Source organism: Eleutherodactylus coqui, chromosome 9 (assembly GCF_035609145.1).
Source record: "Eleutherodactylus coqui strain aEleCoq1 chromosome 9, aEleCoq1.hap1, whole genome shotgun sequence".
NCBI lineage: Eukaryota > Metazoa > Chordata > Amphibia > Anura > Eleutherodactylidae > Eleutherodactylus > Eleutherodactylus coqui.
Window position 1 is genome coordinate 127018698 of NC_089845.1, and position 27628 is coordinate 127046325.

Below are 27628 nucleotides of genomic sequence, written 5' to 3' on the forward strand. Positions count from 1 at the left end.
ATTTATGTGGCCTCCCAGAGTAAGCAGTGAAGTGATATGGCATTTTGCAAGCTTTGTTATGGTGTTCAGGGGTCATAAGGGTCATTTTTCTTACAAATGTATCCAACCTAGACAATCCTCTGTGAGCTAAATGCACCATCAGCACAAATAACCCCAGGATTCTGTTTTCAACAATGTATCTTTGTATAAGTCCTCATTCACATTGGAGCCTCTCTAGTGGACAGAAACTAGAAGGTTTAGGGGCGCGCTCACATGTCGCCGATTTGTTGAGGATTTTAGTGCAGATCTGCAGATTCCACCTTTTGAATTGAATTCAAATTGAAGAGGTGAAATCTGCTGTAGATCTACGCCAAAACCTACAGCAAATCAGCCGTGTATGAACGCTCCGTAAGAGCATTAGACAATGATTGGCATTGCTACATCTGTAGATTTAATATGAATGGTAATAAAGTGCAAAAGTTATGACTGGCGCGCTACATTGATAGGGGAGGCACGCTACTTGCTGCTATGCTATTTGCATAGTGCGCTCCATTCACTTTCAAAGGGACTGCCGAGATACTCGAGTGGCACCTCCTCTGCGATTTCTGTCAGCGATTTGAGAAAGGGGGATGTTCAAGACCGGCGAGGGTCTCAACAGTGAGACCCACCCACTTCATATTCTGGCACAACCCCTTTAAATCTGCTGATCCTAATATATAATAGACGGATCTACTATAGAGCAGTGGTTCTAAGTCTCTGGTCCATGTATATCTTGGGGTATGTGTACCATTGCCGTACAGTGAGGGACATCTTTCCAGGGGTGCAACCGGCATTCAGTCTGTGTTCACCTATCAGTTTTCTCTAAAAGCCGCATCAAAATACTGCAGTTTTGCTGAAAACTGCGCTGGCTCAGCGATCCATCCAGTTCTGCAGAGGAAGGGCTGTTCGTATGACTAAGCACGTCTATACATGTATCTTTAGGTGTGAAGTCTATGCATTTGTGTGTGAGCATTTGTGTAATTTTTGATCTGTCTCATAAGATTCAGTGTTAGGCTAAATTTACACGGGCAAGTGCAATATTGGGCTGTGAATCACGGGCAAGTGCAATATTGGGCTGTGAATCACGGGCAAGTGCAATATTGGGCTGTGAATCACGGGCAAGTGCAATATTGGGCTGTGAATCACGGCCCGATATTGCACTCACCAACATGCGATTTTGGCGCAGATGCGAGTCGTTTTTGTAACATAACTGCCTCGCGTTATTTCGGGAAAGTAGCAATCCCAAAGTTTCGCCCATTGAAAACAATAGTAAACTAGTACGTGGTGCAATGCTGCTGCCGGCCCCATTGAAAACAATTGGAGATGTGATGCGAGAGCGCGCACAAAGATACGGCATGCGGTGATTAGTTTTGCGATACAGGAAAAAAAAAAAAAACGCTCATGTGTACGACCCCATTCTTCTGAATCTTGCATCTTGCAGGGCACAATTCTCTAGCAATTTTCTCGCTCGTGTGAAGCCGGTCCTAGGGTGATTCCAGACGAGCGTCTGCATAATTGTGCACGCTTTAGCAAAACATATTTGTGCAGTGAACTTAAATAAATGCACAAATTGGTCCACAGTAGTGCGCTTTTTTACTCACACCGAGCATGTTCACATGCGCAGGCAAAACCCCTCCACACGGATTTAAAAGGCCATTTAGCCTAATTAGGTCCAGATGCATTTTCTTCATAAAACCGCACCGCTTATTGTGCATATTCTTGCATTTTGCACGCACAATGACGCACCTCCCATAGACTTCTACGGGGTCCTTGATGCACAAATACACAAAGAGAGCAAGTCCTATTTTTTTTTCTTTACGTGCGCCAGAAATGTGCACAAAATACGTAAATGAGAACAAACCCATTGAAATCTAAGAGTTCTATTTTCTGCGTATTGTGTGGACAAATTTTGCACGTACAAATACAGTCTGAAGGAGCCCTAAGGGATTATTTACACACTTTCGCTTAGTTCTCTTATTTGTAGTGCGATTGTTGCAAAACTGCAGTAAAAAGGTGACAAAACTGCAGTGTGTGAGTAGAGCCTAACTAATTGTTACGAGGCATTGAAGGGATTATCCTACCAGACATTTAATGCCAGGATGGTGGGAGTCTGCTGGGATATCCACCAATTGTCAGAATGGAAGGGGGGGGGGGGGGGGGGGTACACTGATACTTTACATGGAGTGACAGAAGCCAAAAGAGCATTGCCATCACTCCCTGTGGAGCTCAGAGGACAGTCTTACACATGTGTGGTCCAAATGTGAGTGAACCCCCATTCTGACATTTATAAGGGGCCCAACGTCAGACTCAAACTATTTCCTGTAGATTCGTTGTACTTTATTGTTACAGTGTAATGAAGATGGGTGGTGGCATGAATTGCGCTGTCTGCCAGGAACGGTATGACAATGGCGATGGGCTGAGTATTAGCAGTACGGACGGGGCATAACATTTTATCTACAGTAAAGCTTGGTTAAAACTCCTTAAAGGTCATCTGAGGGTAAATGTACGGATGTAACAAAATACAACATCCCTCTTAACGCGTTAAGATAACTTTGTGTCAGTTTGTTTTCCCTTCCAATAGCTTCTTAATGATAACTGGTCACAGTCTAACTCTTCTTCCAATGGTGGCAGTTATGACGACATCACAATACACATGACATCATAGACATCTCCTGATGTCACAATTGGTGTGGAATGTTCATAGGTCTAAGCTTGAGCCATCTTGTGTCACTTGAACTTGACAGCTTGAAGAAGACAAGTCTCCAGGTAAGTAGCTCTTCACTAAGTGCTAAGGCCTCACATACACATTGTGTTACTGGGAAAATCTGCACATTTGGGTGCAGTTAGTCCCTCCCAAAAAAAAAAAAAAAGCACAAAATATGGCATGTGTGAAGCCGGCATTACAGGGGTTGTCCCATGTAGCTAGCGATCAGCTGGTCACAGATCTGGTAGTTATCATTGGGAGAAGTTATGTCCTCTGCAGTACATGTGGCTAAGCATGCATTTATATGGGGGATTCGCGTAGGAATAACTGTCTCCTCCGCCGACAACCATCTAAGATGTATGGCAGCCTCATTAGAAAAATATCAACTGTTCTATTAGATTGTAAACTCTTGGGCTCACAAGGGCACTTGCACACACACTGGAATATTCCACAAGACATTCTGCTACAAAAATCTGAACATTTAAATGTGGAATTTACTGCAAAATTGTCGGCAGATTTAAGACATTTTCAAATCTGTTGGTCACAAGGATTTTGGTGTTGATTTTTCTGAATGACGGAATATTCCAGAGTATTCAGGTGTGTGTGAAGCTATTTTAAAAGAACAGTGGCTGTTATCATGACATCACAAGGCTCATGACATCACAAGGCTCATGACATCACAAGGCTCATGACATCACAAGGCTCATGACATCACAAGGCTCATGACATCACAATGGAAGCAGAATGACCAAAGCTATAAATCTGAACGTTTTTGTGTCACTTGAATTGGACAGCCGAGGAGGACAAGTCACCAGGTATGTAGCTCTTCAAGTACAGAGGCCTTATTCACGAATTGTGTATCTTGGTAAAAATGCCCATCTGGGTGCTGTGTGATTTGGCTTTCCAAAAAAATATGGCATGTGTGAACCCAGCCTTACAGGTTGTCCTAGCTAGCGATTAGCTGACCACAGGTCTGGTAGCAGTTATGATTTGGAGAAGTTGTGACTTTCCCTGAAATGGCATACTTATGGGGGCATGAGGTGGAACAATATTACTTATGGGAGCAGTACTGTTTATGGACGCATGAAGGGGAGCAATATTTCCTTGTTAGTATAGTGCTGAGGATTCCTGCCTGTTACGCAAGAGACTTGGTTTTGATTTCCTGATGTGGGAGCTTTGCTAACTTTTAGGGGACAGCATGGTAGCTAGCACTGTTGCCTTGCACCACTGGGGTCCTAGGTTCAAATCCCAGCATCTGCATGGCGTTTGTATGTTCTCCTCGTCTTTGAATGGGCTTCCTGCAGGTTTTACCCAACATTCCAAAGACGTACCAGTATATGGGAGAACTCACTGCGAAACACCAATAGAGACATCAAAATGATGTGCAGCACTGCAGGATATGTATGTCTTATATAGATGTGTAAAAAAACTAAATATCCCTAATTATGGGTTCTTGAAGGTAGCAAGATTACTTATGAGGGTACGAGGAGGAGCATACTTACGGGGATATGAAAGGGGAGCAATAATACTCATGAGATGGAGCAACATCAGTTATAAGAGCCTCATGGAGAGCAATATTACCTATGGAGGAATGAGGGGGAATAGTATTACCTATGGGCGTATGAGGGGGAGCAATATTACTTTTGGGTGCTTGAAGGTCAGCTATAAGGCTGGGTTCGTTCTTGTTAGCATAGTGGTAACTATCCCTCCCTGTCATGCTGGAGATTGGGGATCAATTCCTTGATGGAAAAATTTCTACTATTTAATGGTGGCATAGTAACTAGCAATGCTGCCTTGCTTAGCTAGGGTCGTGGGTTTAAACCTGTGTGGAGATAGTTTGTTTTCATGTTTGTGTTGGTTTCCTCCCACACTCCAAAAGCATACTAATAAATAGGAACTTGAAGGGCTTTTACCGACTAGCATTTTTTCCGGCTGCATTCCCCCCTCAAAAAGGTCAAATAGGACATTCTAATATTAAAAATCACATCCCACAAAAATAGCAGCACTGCAAACTTGCGATGCCTCGACTACGGGGAGGGCCTACCTTTTGGCCGCCCGCTGCTCCTGAGCGGTGCCTCGACTACGGGGAGGGCCTACCTTTTGGCCGCCCGCTGCTCCTGAGCGGTGCCTCGACTACGGGGAGGGCCTACCTTTTGGCCGCCCGCTGCTCCTGAGCGGTGCCTCGACTACGGGGAGGGCCTACCTTTTGGCCGCCCGCTGCTCCTGAGCGGTGCCTCGACTACGGGGAGGGCCTACCTTTTGGCCGCCCGCTGCTCCTGAGCGGTGCCTCGACTACGGGGAGGGCCTACCTTTTGGCCGCCCGCTGCTCCTGAGCGGTGCCTCGACTACGGGGAGGGCCAACCTTTTGGCCGCCCGCTGCTCCTGAGCGGTGCCTCGACTACGGGGAGGGCCTACCTTTTGGCCGCCCGCTGCTCCTGAGCGGTGCCTCGACTACGGGGAGGGCCTACCTTTTGGCCGCCCGCTGCTCCTGAGCGGTGCCTCGACTACGGGGAGGGCCAACCTTTTGGCCGCCCGCTGCTCCTGAGCGGTGCCTCGACTACGGGGAGGGCCAACCTTTTGGCCGCCCGCTGCTCCTGAGCGGTGCCTCGACTACGGGGAGGGCCTGCCTTTTGGCCGCCCGCTGCTCCTGAGCGGTGCCTCGACTACGGGGAGGGCCTGCCTTTTGGCCGCCCGCTGCTCCTGAGCGGTGCCTCGACTACGGGGAGGGCCTGCCTTTTGGCCGCCCGCTGCTCCTGAGCGGTGCCTCGACTACGGGGAGGGCCTGCCTTTTGGCCGCCCGCTGCTCCTGAGCGGTGCCTCGACTACGGGGAGGGCCTGCCTTTTGGCCGCCCGCTGCTCCTGAGCGGTGCCTCGACTACGGGGAGGGCCTGCCTTTTGGCCGCCCGCTGCTCCTGAGCGGTGCCTCGACTACGGGGAGGGCCTGCCTTTTGGCCGCCCGCTGCTCCTGAGCGGTGCCTCGACTACGGGGAGGGCCTACCTTTTGGCCGCCCGCTGCTCCTGAGCGGTGCCTCGACTACGGGGAGGGCCAACCTTTTGGCCGCCCGCTGCTCCTGAGCGGTGCCTCGACTACGGGGAGGGCCAACCTTTTGGCCGCCCGCTGCTCCTGAGCGGTGCCTCGACTACGGGGAGGGCCTACCTTTTGGCCGCCCGCTGCTCCTGAGCGGTGCCTCGACTACGGGGAGGGCCTACCTTTTGGCCGCCCGCTGCTCCTGAGCGGTGCCTCGACTACGGGGAGGGCCAACCTTTTGGCCGCCCGCTGCTCCTGAGCGGTGCCTCGACTACGGGGAGGGCCAGCCTTTTGGCCGCCCGCTGCTCCTGAGCGGTGCCTCGACTACGGGGAGGGCCAGCCTTTTGGCCGCCCGCTGCTCCTGAGCGGTGCCTCGACTACGGGGAGGGCCAGCCTTTTGGCCGCCCGCTGCTCCTGAGCGGTGCCTCGACTACGGGGAGGGCCTGCCTTTTGGCCGCCCGCTGCTCCTGAGCGGTGCCTCGACTACGGGGAGGGCCTGCCTTTTGGCCGCCCGCTGCTCCTGAGCGGTGCCTCGACTACGGGGAGGGCCTGCCTTTTGGCCGCCCGCTGCTCCTGAGCGGTGCCTCGACTACGGGGAGGGCCTACCTTTTGGCCGCCCGCTGCTCCTGAGCGGTGCCTCGACTACGGGGAGGGCCTACCTTTTGGCCGCCCGCTGCTCCTGAGCGGTGCCTCGACTACGGGGAGGGCCAACCTTTTGGCCGCCCGCTGCTCCTGAGCGGTGCCTCGACTACGGGGAGGGCCTACCTTTTGGCCGCCCGCTGCTCCTGAGCGGTGCCTCGACTACGGGGAGGGCCTACCTTTTGGCCGCCCGCTGCTCCTGAGCGGTGCCTCGACTACGGGGAGGGCCTACCTTTTGGCCGCCCGCTGCTCCTGAGCGGTGCCTCGACTACGGGGAGGGCCTACCTTTTGGCCGCCCGCTGCTCCTGAGCGGTGCCTCGACTACGGGGAGGGCCAACCTTTTGGCCGCCCGCTGCTCCTGAGCGGTGCCTCGACTACGGGGAGGGCCAACCTTTTGGCCGCCCGCTGCTCCTGAGCGGTGCCTCGACTACGGGGAGGGCCAACCTTTTGGCCGCCCGCTGCTCCTGAGCGGTGCCTCGACTACGGGGAGGGCCAACCTTTTGGCCGCCCGCTGCTCCTGAGCGGTGCCTCGACTACGGGGAGGGCCAACCTTTTGGCCGCCCGCTGCTCCTGAGCGGTGCCTCGACTACGGGGAGGGCCTGCCTTTTGGCCGCCCGCTGCTCCTGAGCGGTGCCTCGACTACGGGGAGGGCCTGCCTTTTGGCCGCCCGCTGCTCCTGAGCGGTGCCTCGACTACGGGGAGGGCCTGCCTTTTGGCCGCCCGCTGCTCCTGAGCGGTGCCTCGACTACGGGGAGGGCCTGCCTTTTGGCCGCCCGCTGCTCCTGAGCGGTGCCTCGACTACGGGGAGGGCCTGCCTTTTGGCCGCCCGCTGCTCCTGAGCGGTGCCTCGACTACGGGGAGGGCCTGCCTTTTGGCCGCCCGCTGCTCCTGAGCGGTGCCTCGACTACGGGGAGGGCCTGCCTTTTGGCCGCCCGCTGCTCCTGAGCGGTGCCTCGACTACGGGGAGGGCCTGCCTTTTGGCCGCCCGCTGCTCCTGAGCGGTGCCTCGACTACGGGGAGGGCCTACCTTTTGGCCGCCCGCTGCTCCTGAGCGGTGCCTCGACTACGGGGAGGGCCAACCTTTTGGCCGCCCGCTGCTCCTGAGCGGTGCCTCGACTACGGGGAGGGCCAACCTTTTGGCCGCCCGCTGCTCCTGAGCGGTGCCTCGACTACGGGGAGGGCCTACCTTTTGGCCGCCCGCTGCTCCTGAGCGGTGCCTCGACTACGGGGAGGGCCTACCTTTTGGCCGCCCGCTGCTCCTGAGCGGTGCCTCGACTACGGGGAGGGCCAACCTTTTGGCCGCCCGCTGCTCCTGAGCGGTGCCTCGACTACGGGGAGGGCCAGCCTTTTGGCCGCCCGCTGCTCCTGAGCGGTGCCTCGACTACGGGGAGGGCCAGCCTTTTGGCCGCCCGCTGCTCCTGAGCGGTGCCTCGACTACGGGGAGGGCCAGCCTTTTGGCCGCCCGCTGCTCCTGAGCGGTGCCTCGACTACGGGGAGGGCCTGCCTTTTGGCCGCCCGCTGCTCCTGAGCGGTGCCTCGACTACGGGGAGGGCCTGCCTTTTGGCCGCCCGCTGCTCCTGAGCGGTGCCTCGACTACGGGGAGGGCCTGCCTTTTGGCCGCCCGCTGCTCCTGAGCGGTGCCTCGACTACGGGGAGGGCCTACCTTTTGGCCGCCCGCTGCTCCTGAGCGGTGCCTCGACTACGGGGAGGGCCTACCTTTTGGCCGCCCGCTGCTCCTGAGCGGTGCCTCGACTACGGGGAGGGCCAACCTTTTGGCCGCCCGCTGCTCCTGAGCGGTGCCTCGACTACGGGGAGGGCCTACCTTTTGGCCGCCCGCTGCTCCTGAGCGGTGCCTCGACTACGGGGAGGGCCTACCTTTTGGCCGCCCGCTGCTCCTGAGCGGTGCCTCGACTACGGGGAGGGCCTACCTTTTGGCCGCCCGCTGCTCCTGAGCGGTGCCTCGACTACGGGGAGGGCCTACCTTTTGGCCGCCCGCTGCTCCTGAGCGGTGCCTCGACTACGGGGAGGGCCTACCTTTTGGCCGCCCGCTGCTCCTGAGCGGTGCCTCGACTACGGGGAGGGCCAACCTTTTGGCCGCCCGCTGCTCCTGAGCGGTGCCTCGACTACGGGGAGGGCCAACCTTTTGGCCGCCCGCTGCTCCTGAGCGGTGCCTCGACTACGGGGAGGGCCAACCTTTTGGCCGCCCGCTGCTCCTGAGCGGTGCCTCGACTACGGGGAGGGCCAACCTTTTGGCCGCCCGCTGCTCCTGAGCGGTGCCTCGACTACGGGGAGGGCCAACCTTTTGGCCGCCCGCTGCTCCTGAGCGGTGCCTCGACTACGGGGAGGGCCAACCTTTTGGCCGCCCGCTGCTCCTGAGCGGTGCCTCGACTACGGGGAGGGCCAACCTTTTGGCCGCCCGCTGCTCCTGAGCGGTGCCTCGACTACGGGGAGGGCCTACCTTTTGGCCGCCCGCTGCTCCTGAGCGGTGCCTCGACTACGGGGAGGGCCTACCTTTTGGCCGCCCGCTGCTCCTGAGCGGTGCCTCGACTACGGGGAGGGCCTACCTTTTGGCCGCCCGCTGCTCCTGAGCGGTGCCTCGACTACGGGGAGGGCCTACCTTTTGGCCGCCCGCTGCTCCTGAGCGGTGCCTCGACTACGGGGAGGGCCTACCTTTTGGCCGCCCGCTGCTCCTGAGCGGTGCCTCGACTACGGGGAGGGCCTACCTTTTGGCCGCCCGCTGCTCCTGAGCGGTGCCTCGACTACGGGGAGGGCCTACCTTTTGGCCGCCCGCTGCTCCTGAGCGGTGCCTCGACTACGGGGAGGGCCTACCTTTTGGCCGCCCGCTGCTCCTGAGCGGTGCCTCGACTACGGGGAGGGCCTACCTTTTGGCCGCCCGCTGCTCCTGAGCGGTGCCTCGACTACGGGGAGGGCCAACCTTTTGGCCGCCCGCTGCTCCTGAGCGGTGCCTCGACTACGGGGAGGGCCAACCTTTTGGCCGCCCGCTGCTCCTGAGCGGTGCCTCGACTACGGGGAGGGCCAACCTTTTGGCCGCCCGCTGCTCCTGAGCGGTGCCTCGACTACGGGGAGGGCCAACCTTTTGGCCGCCCGCTGCTCCTGAGCGGTGCCTCGACTACGGGGAGGGCCAACCTTTTGGCCGCCCGCTGCTCCTGAGCGGTGCCTCGACTACGGGGAGTTCCAACCTTTTGGCCGCCCGCTGCTCCTGAGCGGTGCCTCGACTACGGGGAGTTCCTACCTTTTGGCCGCCCGCTGCTCCTGAGCGGTGCCTCGACTACGGGGAGTTCCTACCTTTTGGCCGCCCGCTGCTCCTGAGCGGTGCCTCGACTACGGGGAGGGCCAACCTTTTGGCCGCCCGCTGCTCCTGAGCGGTGCCTCGACTACGGGGAGGGCCAACCTTTTGGCCGCCCGCTGCTCCTGAGCGGTGCCTCGACTACGGGGAGGGCCAACCTTTTGGCCGCCCGCTGCTCCTGAGCGGTGCCTCGACTACGGGGAGGGCCAACCTTTTGGCCGCCCGCTGCTCCTGAGCGGTGCCTCGACTACGGGGAGGGCCTACCTTTTGGCCGCCCGCTGCTCCTGAGCGGTGCCTCGACTACGGGGAGGGCCAACCTTTTGGCCGCCCGCTGCTCCTGAGCGGTGCCTCGACTACGGGGAGGGCCAACCTTTTGGCCGCCCGCTGCTCCTGAGCGGTGCCTCGACTACGGGGAGGGCCAACCTTTTGGCCGCCCGCTGCTCCTGAGCGGTGCCTCGACTACGGGGAGGGCCAACCTTTTGGCCGCCCGCTGCTCCTGAGCGGTGCCTCGACTACGGGGAGGGCCAACCTTTTGGCCGCCCGCTGCTCCTGAGCGGTGCCTCGACTACGGGGAGGGCCAACCTTTTGGCCGCCCGCTGCTCCTGAGCGGTGCCTCGACTACGGGGAGGGCCAACCTTTTGGCCGCCCGCTGCTCCTGAGCGGTGCCTCGACTACGGGGAGGGCCAACCTTTTGGCCGCCCGCTGCTCCTGAGCGGTGCCTCGACTACGGGGAGGGCCTACCTTTTGGCCGCCCGCTGCTCCTGAGCGGTGCCTCGACTACGGGGAGGGCCTACCTTTTGGCCGCCCGCTGCTCCTGAGCGGTGCCTCGACTACGGGGAGGGCCTACCTTTTGGCCGCCCGCTGCTCCTGAGCGGTGCCTCGACTACGGGGAGGGCCTACCTTTTGGCCGCCCGCTGCTCCTGAGCGGTGCCTCGACTACGGGGAGGGCCTACCTTTTGGCCGCCCGCTGCTCCTGAGCGGTGCCTCGACTACGGGGAGGGCCTACCTTTTGGCCGCCCGCTGCTCCTGAGCGGTGCCTCGACTACGGGGAGGGCCTACCTTTTGGCCGCCCGCTGCTCCTGAGCGGTGCCTCGACTACGGGGAGGGCCAACCTTTTGGCCGCCCGCTGCTCCTGAGCGGTGCCTCGACTACGGGGAGGGCCAACCTTTTGGCCGCCCGCTGCTCCTGAGCGGTGCCTCGACTACGGGGAGGGCCAACCTTTTGGCCGCCCGCTGCTCCTGAGCGGTGCCTCGACTACGGGGAGGGCCAACCTTTTGGCCGCCCGCTGCTCCTGAGCGGTGCCTCGACTACGGGGAGGGCCAACCTTTTGGCCGCCCGCTGCTCCTGAGCGGTGCCTCGACTACGGGGAGGGCCAACCTTTTGGCCGCCCGCTGCTCCTGAGCGGTGCCTCGACTACGGGGAGTTCCTACCTTTTGGCCGCCCGCTGCTCCTGAGCGGTGCCTCGACTACGGGGAGTTCCTACCTTTTGGCCGCCCGCTGCTCCTGAGCGGTGCCTCGACTACGGGGAGTTCCTACCTTTTGGCCGCCCGCTGCTCCTGAGCGGTGCCTCGACTACGGGGAGGGCCTACCTTTTGGCCGCCCGCTGCTCCTGAGCGGTGCCTCGACTACGGGGAGGGCCTACCTTTTGGCCGCCCGCTGCTCCTGAGCGGTGCCTCGACTACGGGGAGGGCCTACCTTTTGGCCGCCCGCTGCTCCTGAGCGGTGCCTCGACTACGGGGAGGGCCTACCTTTTGGCCGCCCGCTGCTCCTGAGCGGTGCCTCGACTACGGGGAGGGCCTACCTTTTGGCCGCCCGCTGCTCCTGAGCGGTGCCTCGACTACGGGGAGGGCCAACCTTTTGGCCGCCCGCTGCTCCTGAGCGGTGCCTCGACTACGGGGAGGGCCAACCTTTTGGCCGCCCGCTGCTCCTGAGCGGTGCCTCGACTACGGGGAGGGCCAACCTTTTGGCCGCCCGCTGCTCCTGAGCGGTGCCTCGACTACGGGGAGGGCCAACCTTTTGGCCGCCCGCTGCTCCTGAGCGGTGCCTCGACTACGGGGAGGGCCAACCTTTTGGCCGCCCGCTGCTCCTGAGCGGTGCCTCGACTACGGGGAGGGCCTGCCTTTTGGCCGCCCGCTGCTCCTGAGCGGTGCCTCGACTACGGGGAGGGCCTACCTTTTGGCCGCCCGCTGCTCCTGAGCGGTGCCTCGACTACGGGGAGGGCCTACCTTTTGGCCGCCCGCTGCTCCTGAGCGGTGCCTCGACTACGGGGAGGGCCTACCTTTTGGCCGCCCGCTGCTCCTGAGCGGTGCCTCGACTACGGGGAGGGCCTACCTTTTGGCCGCCCGCTGCTCCTGAGCGGTGCCTCGACTACGGGGAGGGCCAACCTTTTGGCCGCCCGCTGCTCCTGAGCGGTGCCTCGACTACGGGGAGGGCCAACCTTTTGGCCGCCCGCTGCTCCTGAGCGGTGCCTCGACTACGGGGAGGGCCAACCTTTTGGCCGCCCGCTGCTCCTGAGCGGTGCCTCGACTACGGGGAGGGCCAACCTTTTGGCCGCCCGCTGCTCCTGAGCGGTGCCTCGACTACGGGGAGGGCCAACCTTTTGGCCGCCCGCTGCTCCTGAGCGGTGCCTCGACTACGGGGAGGGCCAACCTTTTGGCCGCCCGCTGCTCCTGAGCGGTGCCTCGACTACGGGGAGGGCCTACCTTTTGGCCGCCCGCTGCTCCTGAGCGGTGCCTCGACTACGGGGAGGGCCTACCTTTTGGCCGCCCGCTGCTCCTGAGCGGTGCCTCGACTACGGGGAGGGCCTACCTTTTGGCCGCCCGCTGCTCCTGAGCGGTGCCTCGACTACGGGGAGGGCCTACCTTTTGGCCGCCCGCTGCTCCTGAGCGGTGCCTCGACTACGGGGAGGGCCTACCTTTTGGCCGCCCGCTGCTCCTGAGCGGTGCCTCGACTACGGGGAGGGCCTACCTTTTGGCCGCCCGCTGCTCCTGAGCGGTGCCTCGACTACGGGGAGGGCCTACCTTTTGGCCGCCCGCTGCTCCTGAGCGGTGCCTCGACTACGGGGAGGGCCTACCTTTTGGCCGCCCGCTGCTCCTGAGCGGTGCCTCGACTACGGGGAGGGCCTACCTTTTGGCCGCCTGCTGCTCCAATTATAAGTTCTTAGAAGCAAGACAACTGTTAGATTGTTAGCTCTTAGGAGTAGGGCATCAATTGTATAATATATTAGATTGTAAGCTCTTAAGAGTAGGAAAACTTTCAGGTTATATATATGTATATATAGCAAGCAATATGCATCAGGGTATATTAGATCCAGGGTGATATCCGATCGCCACATGTGGGGTCAGGAAGGAATTATTTTCCCCCCTGAGGTATAACTCTCCGGGGGTTTTCTTCGCCTTCCTCTGGGTCCGGTGGCTCTCATCTCAGGACAGTGGTGGGCTGGTCAGAATGGCTGCATTAAGTTTCCACCGGGCCTGACCTGAGAGTCATCGTGACCATTGTGTAAGTTATTTCCGCCCATTTAATTATAATGTCGCTTATTGCTATTTCAATAAAAGGAAAAAAAAAAAAACGATACATTGTGGTGGTGTTTTTTTAAATCTGGATTTCTCCTAACATGGTGATCATGATCATGATTAAGAGTGATCGTCGTGATCGCTGCCACTGTACAGCATATAATCAAGTGCATAATCTCCTAAACACATGGTGGCAGCTTCTGCGGGACAGGAAATATAGGGGGGACATAATATACAGAGGACGTAGCGCTCCACCTGTCCTGTCAATGTTTTCTTCTGTAACTAGTGTTATAGGGTTCAATCTGTGTGATGGGGCACTTACATATGTGTCCTCACTTCTACACAACATACTACCTGAGAGAAAAATGGCAACGGTGAATTGTCATTCATACATTGCCAGGTGGAGAAGCGCAACAGTCTGCAGAGGAGCTGCCGCTGGAGAAGCGCAACAGTCTGCAGAGGAGCTGCCGCTGGAGAAGCGCAACAGTCTGCAGAGGAGCTGCCGCTGGAGAAGCGCAACAGTCTGCAGAGGAGCTGCCACTATGGCTCCTTTTACACGGAATAAAAAAATGCAAAAAGCTGGCCCATATGCTGCGGCCAAGCTGCGCGGGAACGGACATGCAGCACAGAAAATAAAGACACGGCATGTCAATACTTTTTTCATTTCCACAGCAGAAATGCAAGCGGCAAAACCGCTCTAAAACCAAAGGGTTTTGAAGCTGCGCTTCTTCCGTGGTAATCTCATGGTTTTTCGTTGTACGGTCATTCCGCGAGATTTGTCCCGTGTGACCCCAGGCTAATCATTCCGTGTAAAAGGGCTGCAAGTTTCTGCTGTTATATAATAGTGGTACGGATATACAGTCATCCAAGGATACATTGGTAAAGATGCCACACTGAGTAAAAGGGAGTGAAATTACTTGTAATTCCTCAAAGTAACATCTTTCTGTAATTCATCCAACAAGACGAGTCGTAAATAAAAAATGGACACAAAGGGACCAACAGATGGGAGTAACACAGCGAGGGGGGGGGGCAGCAATGACATGGAGATCAACAGGAACTCTGGAGGAATTGGAAACACAAGTCAGACAGACCGGAGGGGATAGAAAGCCACGTACATCAAACTGAACTATCACCGCAATTAGAATTGTGTAAATAAAGTGAAGAATGGGGGGGAAAAAAAGCATCAAGAGAAGAGAAATTCAGTGAAAAAGGATCAGTAAATCAATAAGGAATTATTTTCAGGCCACAGATACGACCCATGTCCATCCAGTAATTGTTCTCAGTAAGAGAAAGTAATCTCAGATAGGATACATCTTAATGGGCAACAAAAAGATGTTACAGCAAGCTTTTGAGACTTTTTGGCCTCTTCATCAGGCTGGTCTCACACAGCCTGATAAATCTGTTTTTCCTGCGTCATTGCCTAGCGCTGGCGCAGGTACCCATGACGTATCCACAATGTCAATTTGGCGGTGGGTCAGGCGGCTTCCATTGACTTCAATGGAATATGCACGGAAAAAAGAACATGCTGCGATTTTATTTTCGCGAGTGGACATGCGAATTTTTTTTTTTTAGTGAATGCGGAATACTGTGGATCGTCCGCGCGGGTGACGTTCACGGATTCCACAATTCAAACCTGGTTGTGCGAGACCGGCTTTGGGCTCATCTACAGCAAGCTTTCAAGGTTCCTCGGCTGAAGCCTGATGAAGAGGTCCAGGAGCCTCCTAAGAAGTCCTTTGTACTGGCTAACATAGTACCCAACTTGTTTTAACTTAGTGCTCATTCACACGGGTGTATGAGTACGCAGAGTGGAGCAGCGTTGTACTTATCGTAGCGCTGTACGCTCTGCCGGCAGAGATGGCATACAGGCTGTGATTGGCACTGCACATGCCCGGGATTTTTCTTTTTTATTCCCGGCTCTGTGCAGAGCAGCGCTGCGTATTAAACGCAAAAAAAAAGCATGCTGCGATTTATTTTTCCTGCATTTTATATGCATGTCCCCTCGCAGTTGTGAATGGACGAATCAAAGTCTATAGACTTTCATTGCATTCATTGACGATGTGTTATGCGTGTGTAATACACGGTGACAATACGCCTGTGTGAATGAGTGGACTCCAATTCTGGCAACCAGAATAATTCCCTGGATCCACCACCCTCCTGAAGACATCTAATAAACTGATAAAGTGTTGGGTTTTTCCAGTCTGCAGAAAAGGGACTGGTGTTTCTTTCCACGACCCTTCAGCTAATCCCGGACCCCCTTGTTTGCCAACATGAAAGTTACTCTGGAGAGGGGAGATCAGCACAAGTTCTTGCTACCCACTAGCTGATCAGATGGGACTAGTGCTAACGGGAAGCTCAATTATGTGACCACATAACTCTTGCCTGCGATTTAAAAGGCCATTTGGCCTAATGAGGTCCAGAAGTGTGCTCTTGTTCCCGGAATTGCGCAGCATGTAGTGCATCGAGCGCACATTTGCGCACCTGCCAGAGACTTCTTTGGAGGCCTTTGCTGCACTATACGCAGAAGGCCAGTGATTGTCCTACTTTTTGCGCACGCACGTAAAGTGCGCTCAAAAGTGTTCGCGTGAACGAATCTGTTGACATCAATGGGCTCTATTCTCTGCGCATAGCATAGTAGCGGTCTCACGGCACTTAGACGCGAAAAGCAGATTTCTAATTCTCACTTGCTACTCTTCAATTGGGCGTTTCTCTCTCGTACAGGGGCGACAACAACAAATTGAAATCCATGTTCTGGGGCCCCCAGGGTTCCGTGCGCCATACCATCATATAGTGCACCCATGCCTTTCTATTCAAGTACGCTACTGTCATTTCACTCTAGGACACCAGTAGTGGGATATAGCGCCGGGTCGGTCTGCCTCCACCCTGTATACAGCAGCAGTGTCCCTCTCTGACAAGTCATTAACCATTAATAAACTGACTTCTAGATTACCCTTCATTGCCCAGGTAATGGCCCACTTAATTTTCCTCTTTTGTTGTCAACCTTTTCCACCGACAACTTTGCCTAATTTCAACATTTTATCACTTTTCTAAGTTTCCGAGATTTATCGATTATTCATTCGGCTAAGTCTTCACTTACCCCCTTTTTTTATTCCTTCCACCTTCACAGTAGTGCTTGACCTTTCCCAGAAAAATGCCTTTCTGGTTAATTTTCATACAAATGTATTCTAGTCTATCCACACTCCGCTGATTTAATGGACAGCCGTGAAAGGAATCGCATTTTCCGTGAGGCAATCACTTCCATTCGCAGAGCTTCATTAGTCATGTTGGGTATTTAAAGGACATTTCCTTTGGATTTCTATCATTCTGATGTTCTTACGGTGTAGTATTGTTATTACATAAAGACGGAGCTCCTCTGCGTTATGAATTATGGAGCTTCAGCAGAGACCTTATTCATTCTCCAGAGGAAATTACTAGAGATGCATTGTTACCCGAGCGGAATTCATGAGTACAAGCCTCGTGCAGGTGGCGAAGCTGGAATCACAGGGAGCCGGTGTGCCGCCATATGGTGCTCCGCATGGCGAGACTCTTCTACATGCTGTAGGAGGGTTTAACCTGATGTTATAGAAAGGTATACTTAGAGCTCCTTCACATAGGCGTATTTGCATGCGCAGCTCGCAGGGAATAGAACACGCCGATTACAATTGGCGTATTCTCATTTCCATTTATTGCATATATTTGGGCTCTACGTCAGGAATACTCACCAGATCTAAAGTGAGGCGTGATTACATTGTAAACAGTTATTGCATTTCCTACTAATCCTATAAAATGGAGTTTCTATAATTGCGGTTTTACATCTTTATTCATGTGCTTAAGGGAGAGGAACAGCCCCTTAGCTAATGCTGGGTTTACACAGGACGACTGTTGGCTAAATGACTACACGAGCGGGTGACGTCACCGCTAAGGTTGTTAGCGCTCGTGCAGAGCGTTTAGACAGGCAGAGCCCCAGCAACTATCACCGATTCTCACTGGAGAAGTCGGCGCTCTCTTAAAGGCCCCAAGGGCTGTATATGGAGTGGAGCTTCAGTTTGGGGTGTATGTGGCGGGTGTTTTGTCTCCTAACCCAATCTGGTTTTCTCAGCTGGAAAGGCCCATGTTGCTGTTTCGAGAATTCCTCCCACCACTGCCAGAATCGAAAGCTGTACCCATGTGCTGTGCCCTATATAAATCAATGTTCTTTGTTTGAGAGCCATTCCTTGTGTCCGAGGTATGGCTAAGCATCCAACACCCATCTCTCCAATGTAGCGAGCTGCTCCTCGTGAGCCTGCTATACAAACCTGCTCCAAAAGAGCAGAAGTCCCAGTAGTAATGGAGTGACGCCTGTTTGGGCAAGAAGAGAGCAGTAGGCATAGGACGGCTGCAGATGCCCGAGTGGCCCGGAGGGAGCAAAGTGCCCATGATCAGGAAACAAGAGGGAACCTTCCTCAACACTTAACCAGACTGCTGCAGATGATGTATTTAGAGTGCCTTTGGAGCGCCGTACTTTCTATAGCCTATGTTACGATGTAAGATGGTATAGCTATTTTTGCTATTATGGTTTAAATGGTTTGGGGTCTTTTCAGTGATCTCACAAGTTTATTCAAGGGGTTGTCCGCTTACTTTTTTAACATTAAATTGCATGTTTAAACAAAATCAAGCAGTACTTACCAGTCTTCAGCTCCTACAATCAAGCACAGCTCTTCACCTGTTGACAACGGAAGTCAGGTGACTGCTGCCTGCCAATCAAGAGGCTGCTACGTCACCGTACGAAACTCATGGGCACCATGACGCCAAGGATTTGAGCACCGATGCCAGAACGGGCAGTGATTCTGTGGCCTCTGATTGGCAGGCGGTGGACCAACTGATTTCAACAACACTCGGGTGAACAACGTGGCTGGATCACTGGGGCAGAGGATAGGTAAGCGGACAACCCCTTTAAGTAATTTCAAAAGGTTTTAATGTCTTTATATAATAAAAAAAAACTAAAATCCCAGTTTTAGGAGAAACACATGCACTATATAATCAGTAGAGACCATGATAGCCCCAAGTCAAGGAAGTGAAGCCACATTATGTTCTGTCAATGAACGAGTATAGCGTATGCGAACCACTAATGAAATTTGTTGTGTGACCTGGCAATAATGTTTTCATTTCCTCTGATGAGCGTCAGCAATGTAGATTTTTCATATTTTATTTCAATTCCCGTCAATTCATTATTTCCATAGCGTTTATAGATTTTCTATTCATTCTTAGAGAATCCACAGCTTTGAGTTATGCTTTCTCAAGGTTTAATTTCCTTCTTAATGAGATTCCCCAGCCTGTGACATAAATCATTTTCACCAACCTGCTTCAGCCTTCTGCTGTTTTTCAATTCTTTCCAGCCTTCCCAGCAACGAGTCGATCTTGGTTTTGATTTGGGTCAGTTCCTTTTTGATTGTTTGCAGCTCATCTGATTTCACTGGAGAGAGAAAAATGGAGCAAATCATGAAAACAATAATTTTATCCCAGCAGACCGATTGCACGACCATCTCAAACATTCCGTGTATTACGGGGCAGTCATGAGCTATCATTTCTGCGTCTGTTATTTTCTATATTATAGATGATTTTCAGTAAATATTTTGCAGCGGAGAACGAGGTTCATCCAAGGATCCCCGAAGAAAGCACTTTCAAAACTGATCTATCAAAGGAAAATTACCTATAATTGTGGGTCATGGAACGTGAACATTTATCCTATCCATGTTTCTACTGGCTCGAAAATGTAAGATAATGGCCCGTGTCTGCACTAGGAGCTGTACGCGGGATTTGTGCCGCACGTAAGGCATTGGGTTGTGTTAGAGGTACAGGAATCACACCGGGAGCATCATGGACCCCTTTATAAGTCAATGGGGTCTGTTGGTAATGGGTGATGGTATCAGTCATGTGAGAAATGTATCGATGCCTTAGAATTTCTGCTATAAGGGAACGTTCGTAGACAACAGAAAATAGTGAGCATAGTCCAAGGTGGAAAATCCGCATCAGAACCGCAATAACGAACCTGTCAATCTGTGCCATTTGTGTGGTTTTTGATGCGAATCTGGAAATATTTTATGTAACCGTTTATCTTTAGACAAGTTTCAGAAATCTTAATTAATGAAGTTCCAACACGCTACCATTTCAAAAGCGACAGCCGTGTGTTTTGGACTACGAGTAATGTACCAAATAAACTACTACTCTTCATTTAAAAAAAAACAAAAAAAACAAGTCACTTGTTAAGAACGCCAATCATATAATCTGTAGCAACTGAAAAAATAAGTAAATAAGCGTATTCACAACAAAGATGTCATGTCTTATGTTTAGACCATTTGGGACTCTACCAGTGGGCTTCCCGACTTGATAGTTTCTGCCTGGTGTCACCACCTCGCTTGGGTTTGGTGACCCAAAAAGCCTGTATGTTGCCCCCATGCTCACAAATAAAATGCCTTCAAACTACTGATAGGGGAATGACATTTGGATTAGAAACATCGGATGTGTTTTTCCTCATGCGGGCTTTCAATGCAGAAGACGTGCCACCCACATCGTGTACGTTACATGACCGACATGGAACAAGATATATAAGCGGAGTTACAATTCATGGAACTTAGGATCTGTGAAAGATATAAACGTCTTCGATTTGCAGGCATGTCAACCTGGAAAAAACCCCTCTAGGAGTGCCCGTTCACACGGCAATGATTCGCTGCAGATTTTGGTGCCGATCTGCAAAAGATTTCACAATTCAGTTGATTTCAATACAAAAAGTGAAATCTGCTGCAAGTGGACACCAAACTCCGCCGCAAATTAGCAAGGTGTGAACTCGCACCCCTAACAGTCAACCGACTCCGGTGAGCGCCAATAGAATTGGTAAACAGAAAGAATGCAACTGGCCACTAATCTTTATACCCCATGTGAATGGTGTAAAATGGGATTCTCTCTAAAGAAGGCCGCTTTCAAACGAGCGTATTTTATCTCCATACTTGGTCCTTGTTTTGCGGACCGCTAATGTAAATCCTGAGAACGGTGTAGCACTGCAGCCCCTTCAAGTGAATGGCTGGGAGCTCACTATGCCAGAAAAACTAAGGGTTTGTTCACATCAGTTTGGTGGTTCCGTTTTCCTACTCCTTTGGGGAATCAGGAAAACAGTCCCCCATGCCCAACGATTCAGTGTTATGACAGAGCTGAATGGAGTTTAACAGACCCCCATTGACTATAATGGAGTTTGTTCAATTTGTGGCCAACTGTTCAGCATTTTGCTGAAAAGTACAGGACAAAATAGCACAGCTTGCTGCACAATTTTGTCCAGTTTTTGTTTTTTTTCCCGCAGTAATAAGTAATGGAGGTTCTGAACGGAACCCCTGACACCGATGTGAAGGAGTCCTTCCAAGGGAATACAATGCTAAAAATCAATGCTGGGGCCCCCTTATTCTCAGGCTGGGGGATTCCCAGAGCCTGGATTCCCAGGATCATGAAGGGATGGCATATCCATCAATTCATGTCGACAACACAAAGCTAGGAGAGATAGCTAACACTAGGGAAGAGAGGGAGAGTATTCAAAAAGATCCAGACACAAACAGAGTGCGGTGACTAACAGAATGGTATTTAACAAGGAGAAATGCAAAGTCCTACATCTGGGCAAGAAAAATGAAGAAAGCACATACAGAATGGGAGGAATTGGGCCAAGCAGCAGATGTGAAAAAGACTTGGGTATACTAATAGATCATAGAATGAACATGAGTCGACAATGTGATGCAGCAGCTAAAAAGGCTAACAATTCTGGGATGTATTAAGAGAAGCATAGAGTCTAGATCATGTGAGGTCATTATCCCCCTCTACTCTTCCTTAGTCAGACTTCATCTGGAATACTGTGTCCAGTTCTGGGCACCCCACTTTAAAAAAGACAGACAAACTGGAGCAAGCTCAGAGAAGAGTTACCAAGATGGTGAGCGGTCTGCAAATCATGTCCTATGAGGAACGGTTAAAGGATCTGGGAATGTTTAGCTTGGAAAAAAACAAGGCTGAGAGGAGACTTAATAGCTGTCTACAAGTATCTAAAGGGCTGTCACAGTGCAGAGGGATCAGCCCTATTCTCATTTGCACAAGGAAAGACTAGAAGCAATGGGATGAAACTGAAAGGGAGGAGAGACAGATTAGATATTAGACAGTGGGGGGGGGGGGGGGGGGGATCAATGAGTGAAACAGGTTGCCACGGGAGGTGGTAAGTTCTCCTTCAATGGAAGTGTTCAAACAAAGGATGGACATATATCTGTCTGGGATGATTTAGTGAATCCTGCACTGAGCAGGGGGTTGGCTCCGATGACCCTAGAGGTCCCTTCCAACTCTACCATTCTATGATTCTAATGATCCTAGGGTTAGGTCATTGCTTTATTAGATGGAAATAGCCACTGTGCAATGTATAGAGCTGTCAGCTTTCTGCAGAAACAAAAAGCGGTGGGACAAGGCCTTTAAGGAAAAATATTTTTTTGTAAGAGAGCAGCATAATATGCTACTGATAATAAGGATAATAGATTTCCACATGATGCCAAGATTTTTATGGGGTTGTCCATTTGTAAACTATTGATGTCCTATCTTTAGGATAGATCAATAATAGACTGGTAGGGGTTTTAAGTGGCAGACCATCACCAAACAGCTGTAAACTGGACCTTTGTGCTTGTGTTCGGACTTGATTTTGTTAGGGCAGTAAATATGAATCCATTTTGTATCCACCTTCTTTGCCTCTGCCATAATGGTCATTTCCCTTTCACAAGAATTTTGCAGATCTACAATAACAGTTCAAAAGGCTTTGATGGAAAAGAATGTCCTATGCTGGGGAGATAAAGAATCCAGACTGGTGGTCTCATGGCAGCACAACCTGTTCTGTGGGAAGAAACAATATCTTGTTTATACATTTTTGTGCATTAGGTTTTGAGAAATCTATTACACATAGTTCCAATCCGCAAGAGACATCTGCCTGACCACGAACATGTTAATATTCTTATTTAGGTTTAATAACCAATGATAATAAGAATTACTACAAGTGAGGCGTGTTCTAGCCTCAAAGCAAGTGTCTTTTGTATATATACTGCTGCTTGTTACTGGAATAAAGAGGATGACGTCTTATCACATCCAATGCGTGTGTGTGTGGTCTGCAAGTTGCTTCGAGGCCAAATATAAACAATTAATTTGGAAACTTAAAAGACATACCTTTTAGCAATCTTAATTGCTACACTAACCATTTCTACAGGAAGTGCACAGCTCTGCTCTTACTAAAGTGACCAGGCTTGGTATTACAGACAAAATTCCCGTTCACTTCAATGCCTGCAATATCACGCCTGGCCACTGCAATGGGAACGGAGCTGTTTGCCTTATTCAGAAATCAGTTTAGTACATGAACACAAAGACCCAGCTTATAGCTGACGTGGAGGTCCCAAGTGACAGACTCTTATCAATCTACTAGATAGCTTATCCCAAGGATAGATCATCAATAATTTACTATAGTGTTATGCTAATTTTCTTGAAGGCTATAGAAGTGGCATTGCAATTCTGTCAGCCATCTCACACTAATATTATGCTTCTCCCAGTAATGGAAGTTTTTTTCTTTTTTAATAAGGCGGTTGAACATCTTTCCAGAATGAATCATTCTCGGCTTAAGTCATCTATTCTTCCTTTAGAGGAAACCTCATCAATGCTATAAGCAATCTGTGAATTTGTGCAAATTCAATTTCAAAAGATGTCTAATGAAAAGAAATAAGACTCTGATCTGAGAGAAATGCCTTCTGTAAGTTGAATGGCATGGAAGTAGCTCTCTAAATACATCTCAAACCATCCAGAAGTCAAATCCTTTGCAGAGATGCCATGAATAATCTTAGACTGAATAGACACTATTGCTACAACTAGATTAGAACACATATTTCCAGCATTTGCCATCAGTGTCACAGCAGCAGAAAAAAAACACAGAAGTGCGAAGTACGGTATATGAGCGACTAGGACTCGGTATGAGTAAATAGGACTCGGGAATTACTGAGAACGTCATCATAGTGTCAAGCCCCGAGATATCTCGTATGGATGCAAATTTCTCTCCAATCTCCAGTCAAAGTAAATGAATCCAAATCCCAGCTCCGTGTATTAGGTATTCAGTTTTAGATACACTATTCAGTCTCAGTCTCTTATGTGATTATCTGGCGGCTGATCCATTAATGGGCTAGCTGACCGACCACACTACTATATAGTCTAGCTTAGGAGTTCCTCATTAGTTAGCCTCTTAAAAATCTCTGGCTTCCGCAGTGTGTTGCTGGTTATGACGTATGCAAGTTTGTTTAAATCCAGTATTCCTTGCTGCTTCTAGTATCTTATTCCTAACCTACTCTTGTATGTTTCTAGCGTTTGTTTTTAGCCCACCTTGTTTCCCCGAAAAGAAGACAGTGTGATATTAATGTTTGCTCCCAAACATGTGCTAGGTCTTATTTTCAGGGGATGTCTTATTTTTCCATGAAGAATTCACATTTATTGTTGAACAAAAAAAATATGAACATTTCTTATATACTGTACAGTAGTTTCATCACAAACCAGCATAACCAGACAAACTGTGAATCCTATCAAGAATGTCTGGTTCCTTCCATTATTTCCATGTACAACAATCTATGGTACATTTACCAACCCGATATTTATGAACACAAAGCAAGATTTATTCAATGACAGTCATGTCATTTTCTAGATAATCATCAGAACAATCCAAACCCTGAATTTCCTGGTGAATTTCCTGTGACTCCATTTCTTTCAGAATCATTGGCCCAAATCTCTCATATCTAGCAATAGCACTGTCCTTACATGAGGACTTGTCTTGCCTGACACACACAGGGCCACAAGAAATAAGGGCTGTAAAGTACCTGGCTCCCACACACTGGAGACTGTAACGATCACCCACAGCAGTTCCTGGACCACTTGTACAGCAGGGATGGTATTGCAGCTTCCAGCCACCAGGGGGACACAGCAGGACATCCCAGCAGACTCGTACAGCAGGGACAAAGCTAGGACTTACTTTCGGGGAGGCTTTATATTTAGCACTTCAGCAAAAACCTCTAATAGGTCGCCTTTTCAAGTGAGGTCTTATTGTCAGGTAAATACGGTAGCTTGTCTCGTCAGTATAGTTTACTTCTGTGGCTTCCTAGTCCTCTCATTGCTTCAACCCTGTTTGTTTTTCTATGTTTGTATTTGCCTTTGTGTCACTTCTAGTTCAGTTTGGTCTTCCTGTATCTGGGTTCCCCTCCTGATTTTTCAGGGATATTGTTTAGGCTGTTTCCATTAGGGATATCCTAAGTTATCCAGGGACAGTGGTGACTGGTGTAAGGATCAGTAGCAGGGATATATTAGGGAAATGACTAAACAGGGTATTCTCATCTCAGCATCTCATGACTAGATGCGATACCAGTTTCCAGACCATCTCTCTTGGTGCTACAGAAACAGCTGAGGCGGAGCCTTATGCAGTTTCCGTAAATCCTTCTGAATTGAATGGGAATTACAGCAAGCCGTTTCTGTAACATTAACTTCAATGGGAGTTGCAGAAACAGCATAAGGCTGCCGCCTTGTGCAGCATTGCTTGCGTAGCACCCAGCAAGGTAGTCCGGAAATGCTGAAAAGGGAATACCCCTTTAAGCAGAGCCCCCTGTCCACGGGCGATGCGGTATCCGGCGGCGAACTACCGCCGCGGGAGCCGCCGCCGAATCTCCGCTAGTCAGACCTAACTAATAGATAGGCTGACCGCGGAGAATCGGGGCAATTTGCAGCATGCTGCGAAGTGCCCGCTGCGAGCGGAGAATCGCAATGATTCTCTGCTCATAGACAGGTGCCGACACTTTCCATAGCAATGCTATGGGAAGCAGCCACCGGCGAAATCACTGCCGTGGACAGGGAGCCTTAGGGATATGTATTAGCAGAATATCCACCTTCACCGCCGCGGGGGAAGAGTTGTCAGGTCTCCGCGCCGAGCCCATCTGCGATTTGAACCCCGCAAGTGGAGAATCGCTATGATTCCCCGCTCATGGATGTCAGGGCTGCGCTTTCCATAGCAACGCTATGGAAAGCGCTCACTGCATTACCCGCGGCCAGATTATCGCCGCGAGTATCACAATGAGCCATCGCCCGTGGACAGGAGCCCTAAAGACGACTGCTATAGTTGAAGTCAAGTTCTACGGTCTAGTGACCAGTTGGCATTGCTACTTGAACAGATCAATATTTTGGTGATGGAAGTGAACAAAAATAAATAACCAATCGCCGTTGCAATTTATAAAACACAACTTTCACAAATGTCATTTCCTCTGTGCAATACCTGGAATTGCACAATTTGACAAACAGTCAGCAGTAAGGATGAGCGAGTATACTCGCTCGTCCGAGTAATGTGCCTTAGACGAGTATCTCCCCGCTCATCCTTAAAGATTCGGGGGCTGCCGCGGAGCGGGGAGGAACTAAGGGGAGATCTCTCTCTCCCTCTCTCCCGCCCGCTCTCCCCTGCTCCCCGCCGCGACTCACCTGTCAGCTGCGGCGGTCCCCAAATCTTTATGGACGAGCAGGGAGATACTCGGTTAAAGCACATTACTCGAGTGAGTAGTGCCTTAGCGAGTATACTCGCTCATCCTTAGTTAGCAGGTATTTACCATACACTGTCTACCAGGCTCTGACTTCAATCTGGAGAATCTTTTTTTACTCCCCAAATCAAGATTTTTTAGCTGTGTGATGTTTGATGTGTGTCTTGAATGCACAGCCCATTTCATCTCAATGCGATTTAGAACTGGGCTTGGACTTGGCCATTCAAGACCTCCTCCACTTCAACCATTTCTAGGTGGATTTAGTTAGGGTCATTATCGTGTTGTAAGGTCAACTAAGCTTCAGTCTTCATATAGATGGCTTCACGTTGTCCGGGCCATCCTCTGGTACAGTGAAGAATTTACAGTGGATTCTATGATGAAAAGCCACCCAGGAAAATATGTAGCAATCCAACCCTATAGCAGAACATTTCCACTAGCTGCTTTATAGTAGGCATCAGGGTCTTCTAGAGAAATGATACATTTGGTTCTATAATGAAATAACTCATCAATAGAGAAAGCCTCAGCACAAAATAGGAAAAACAGTGATCTGCAGGATCCTTCTTGCATCGCTTACAGGAAGTGTCTGCTTGAGACTGGGCCACCATCCGTGTGAACTGGAACAAAACTAGTGTTCTTCATGTATCACAAGATGTATTGGAGACTGGCTGTGAGGGTGTGTTAGGCACCGCATCAAAATCTTCGTTTGGCAGTCAGAAATGATTGCTTAATTGGTGGTTGACCCTAAATCCTCAACCTTTTAGTTAGGGTTTCCCTTGACTTGGTTAAAAAAAGTGTCAGTTTTGACCAATAGAGGGGTACGAATAACTTGAGTCTGGCAGCTGGCACAGAGTTAATATTTTAGTCATTAGGTTCAAGTAGTGGTTTGGAGCAACTTCTGTTCTGAACTGGAGGGGGTATGGTCTGTTATAGCACGTGTTGCCTTCCTTCACTCATATACAGCCATCAATCTTCTGGTTTCTGGGGCCCCGCTCCAGTGATCCAAGATTGCCATGCCGCTTCGACTACCTGATGCGCACTGTGCATTGGTAGTCTTAAGATTTCACATGCTGCTCTGATTGACCAACGTTGCTCACGTGATCAGCCATGGCCAATCAGAAGGCAGTATGCAGTGGACCGCGTGCATCAGGTAGTCTAAGAAGTGAATCAGTAATCTTGGATCACTGGAGCATTGGGGTTGCTTTAAAGGGGTTGTACCAGAATTACAAGTCCTCGATCCAAAATATAGAGGACAACTTGCTGATCTGTGGGAGTCTCAATTCATATTTGCTAGGAAGGTGTCATATGCAGTACGCAAGAAAATGTGCAGAACACTGCGTAATTCAGCTGGAAAAAGGACACATCCCAACTATTTAACACTAATTAGCAGCGCCTTATAAAAATACACATACGCGCGTGTAAAACCGGCCTAATGGTAGAATATCAGAGAGGACTAACAAGCTGCAGAGGTAAGTTGGATCCATGGTGTCAGTGAGAGTGTAGATGTACCATAGTTCATATACACAAGAGTTGGTATTACTATACAGTACTTTACTTTTCCTTCATCCTCATGTGACAAGCATCCAGTTTTAAAAAATGATGTCGTTCTGTTTTCCAGGCGCAGCTTCCCCTCGGGTTTGCTATTTTTGGTACTGTAGGAAAACAAAGTGTCTTGTCCAAGTGCCACAAGGAAGCGACATTGGAATTTGTGCCAGGTTCTTTCGAAAGTCTCTTAAGGTCAATGTTTGTCAATGAATGTCGCCATTGGCTGTACGCTGTCACAGCTGAAGCCATTGCACATATATTTATAGGGATACAAGAACGAAAATCTATCTTATA

General features: G+C 51.4%; 1 protein-coding gene across 4 annotated transcripts in view; it reads right to left on the minus strand.

Annotated features, from left to right (window-relative positions):
• The window catches only part of RALYL (RALY RNA binding protein like), a 157468-nt gene that overhangs the window by 12488 nt on the left and 117352 nt on the right, over nt 1-27628 (minus strand). For all 4 annotated transcript variants that reach the window (XM_066578490.1, XM_066578488.1, XM_066578489.1 and 1 more), the window contains one exon: nt 18547-18660. In XM_066578490.1, coding sequence (XP_066434587.1) covers nt 18547-18660 — 114 coding nt within the window. The remainder of the gene's footprint in view (nt 1-18546; nt 18661-27628) is intronic.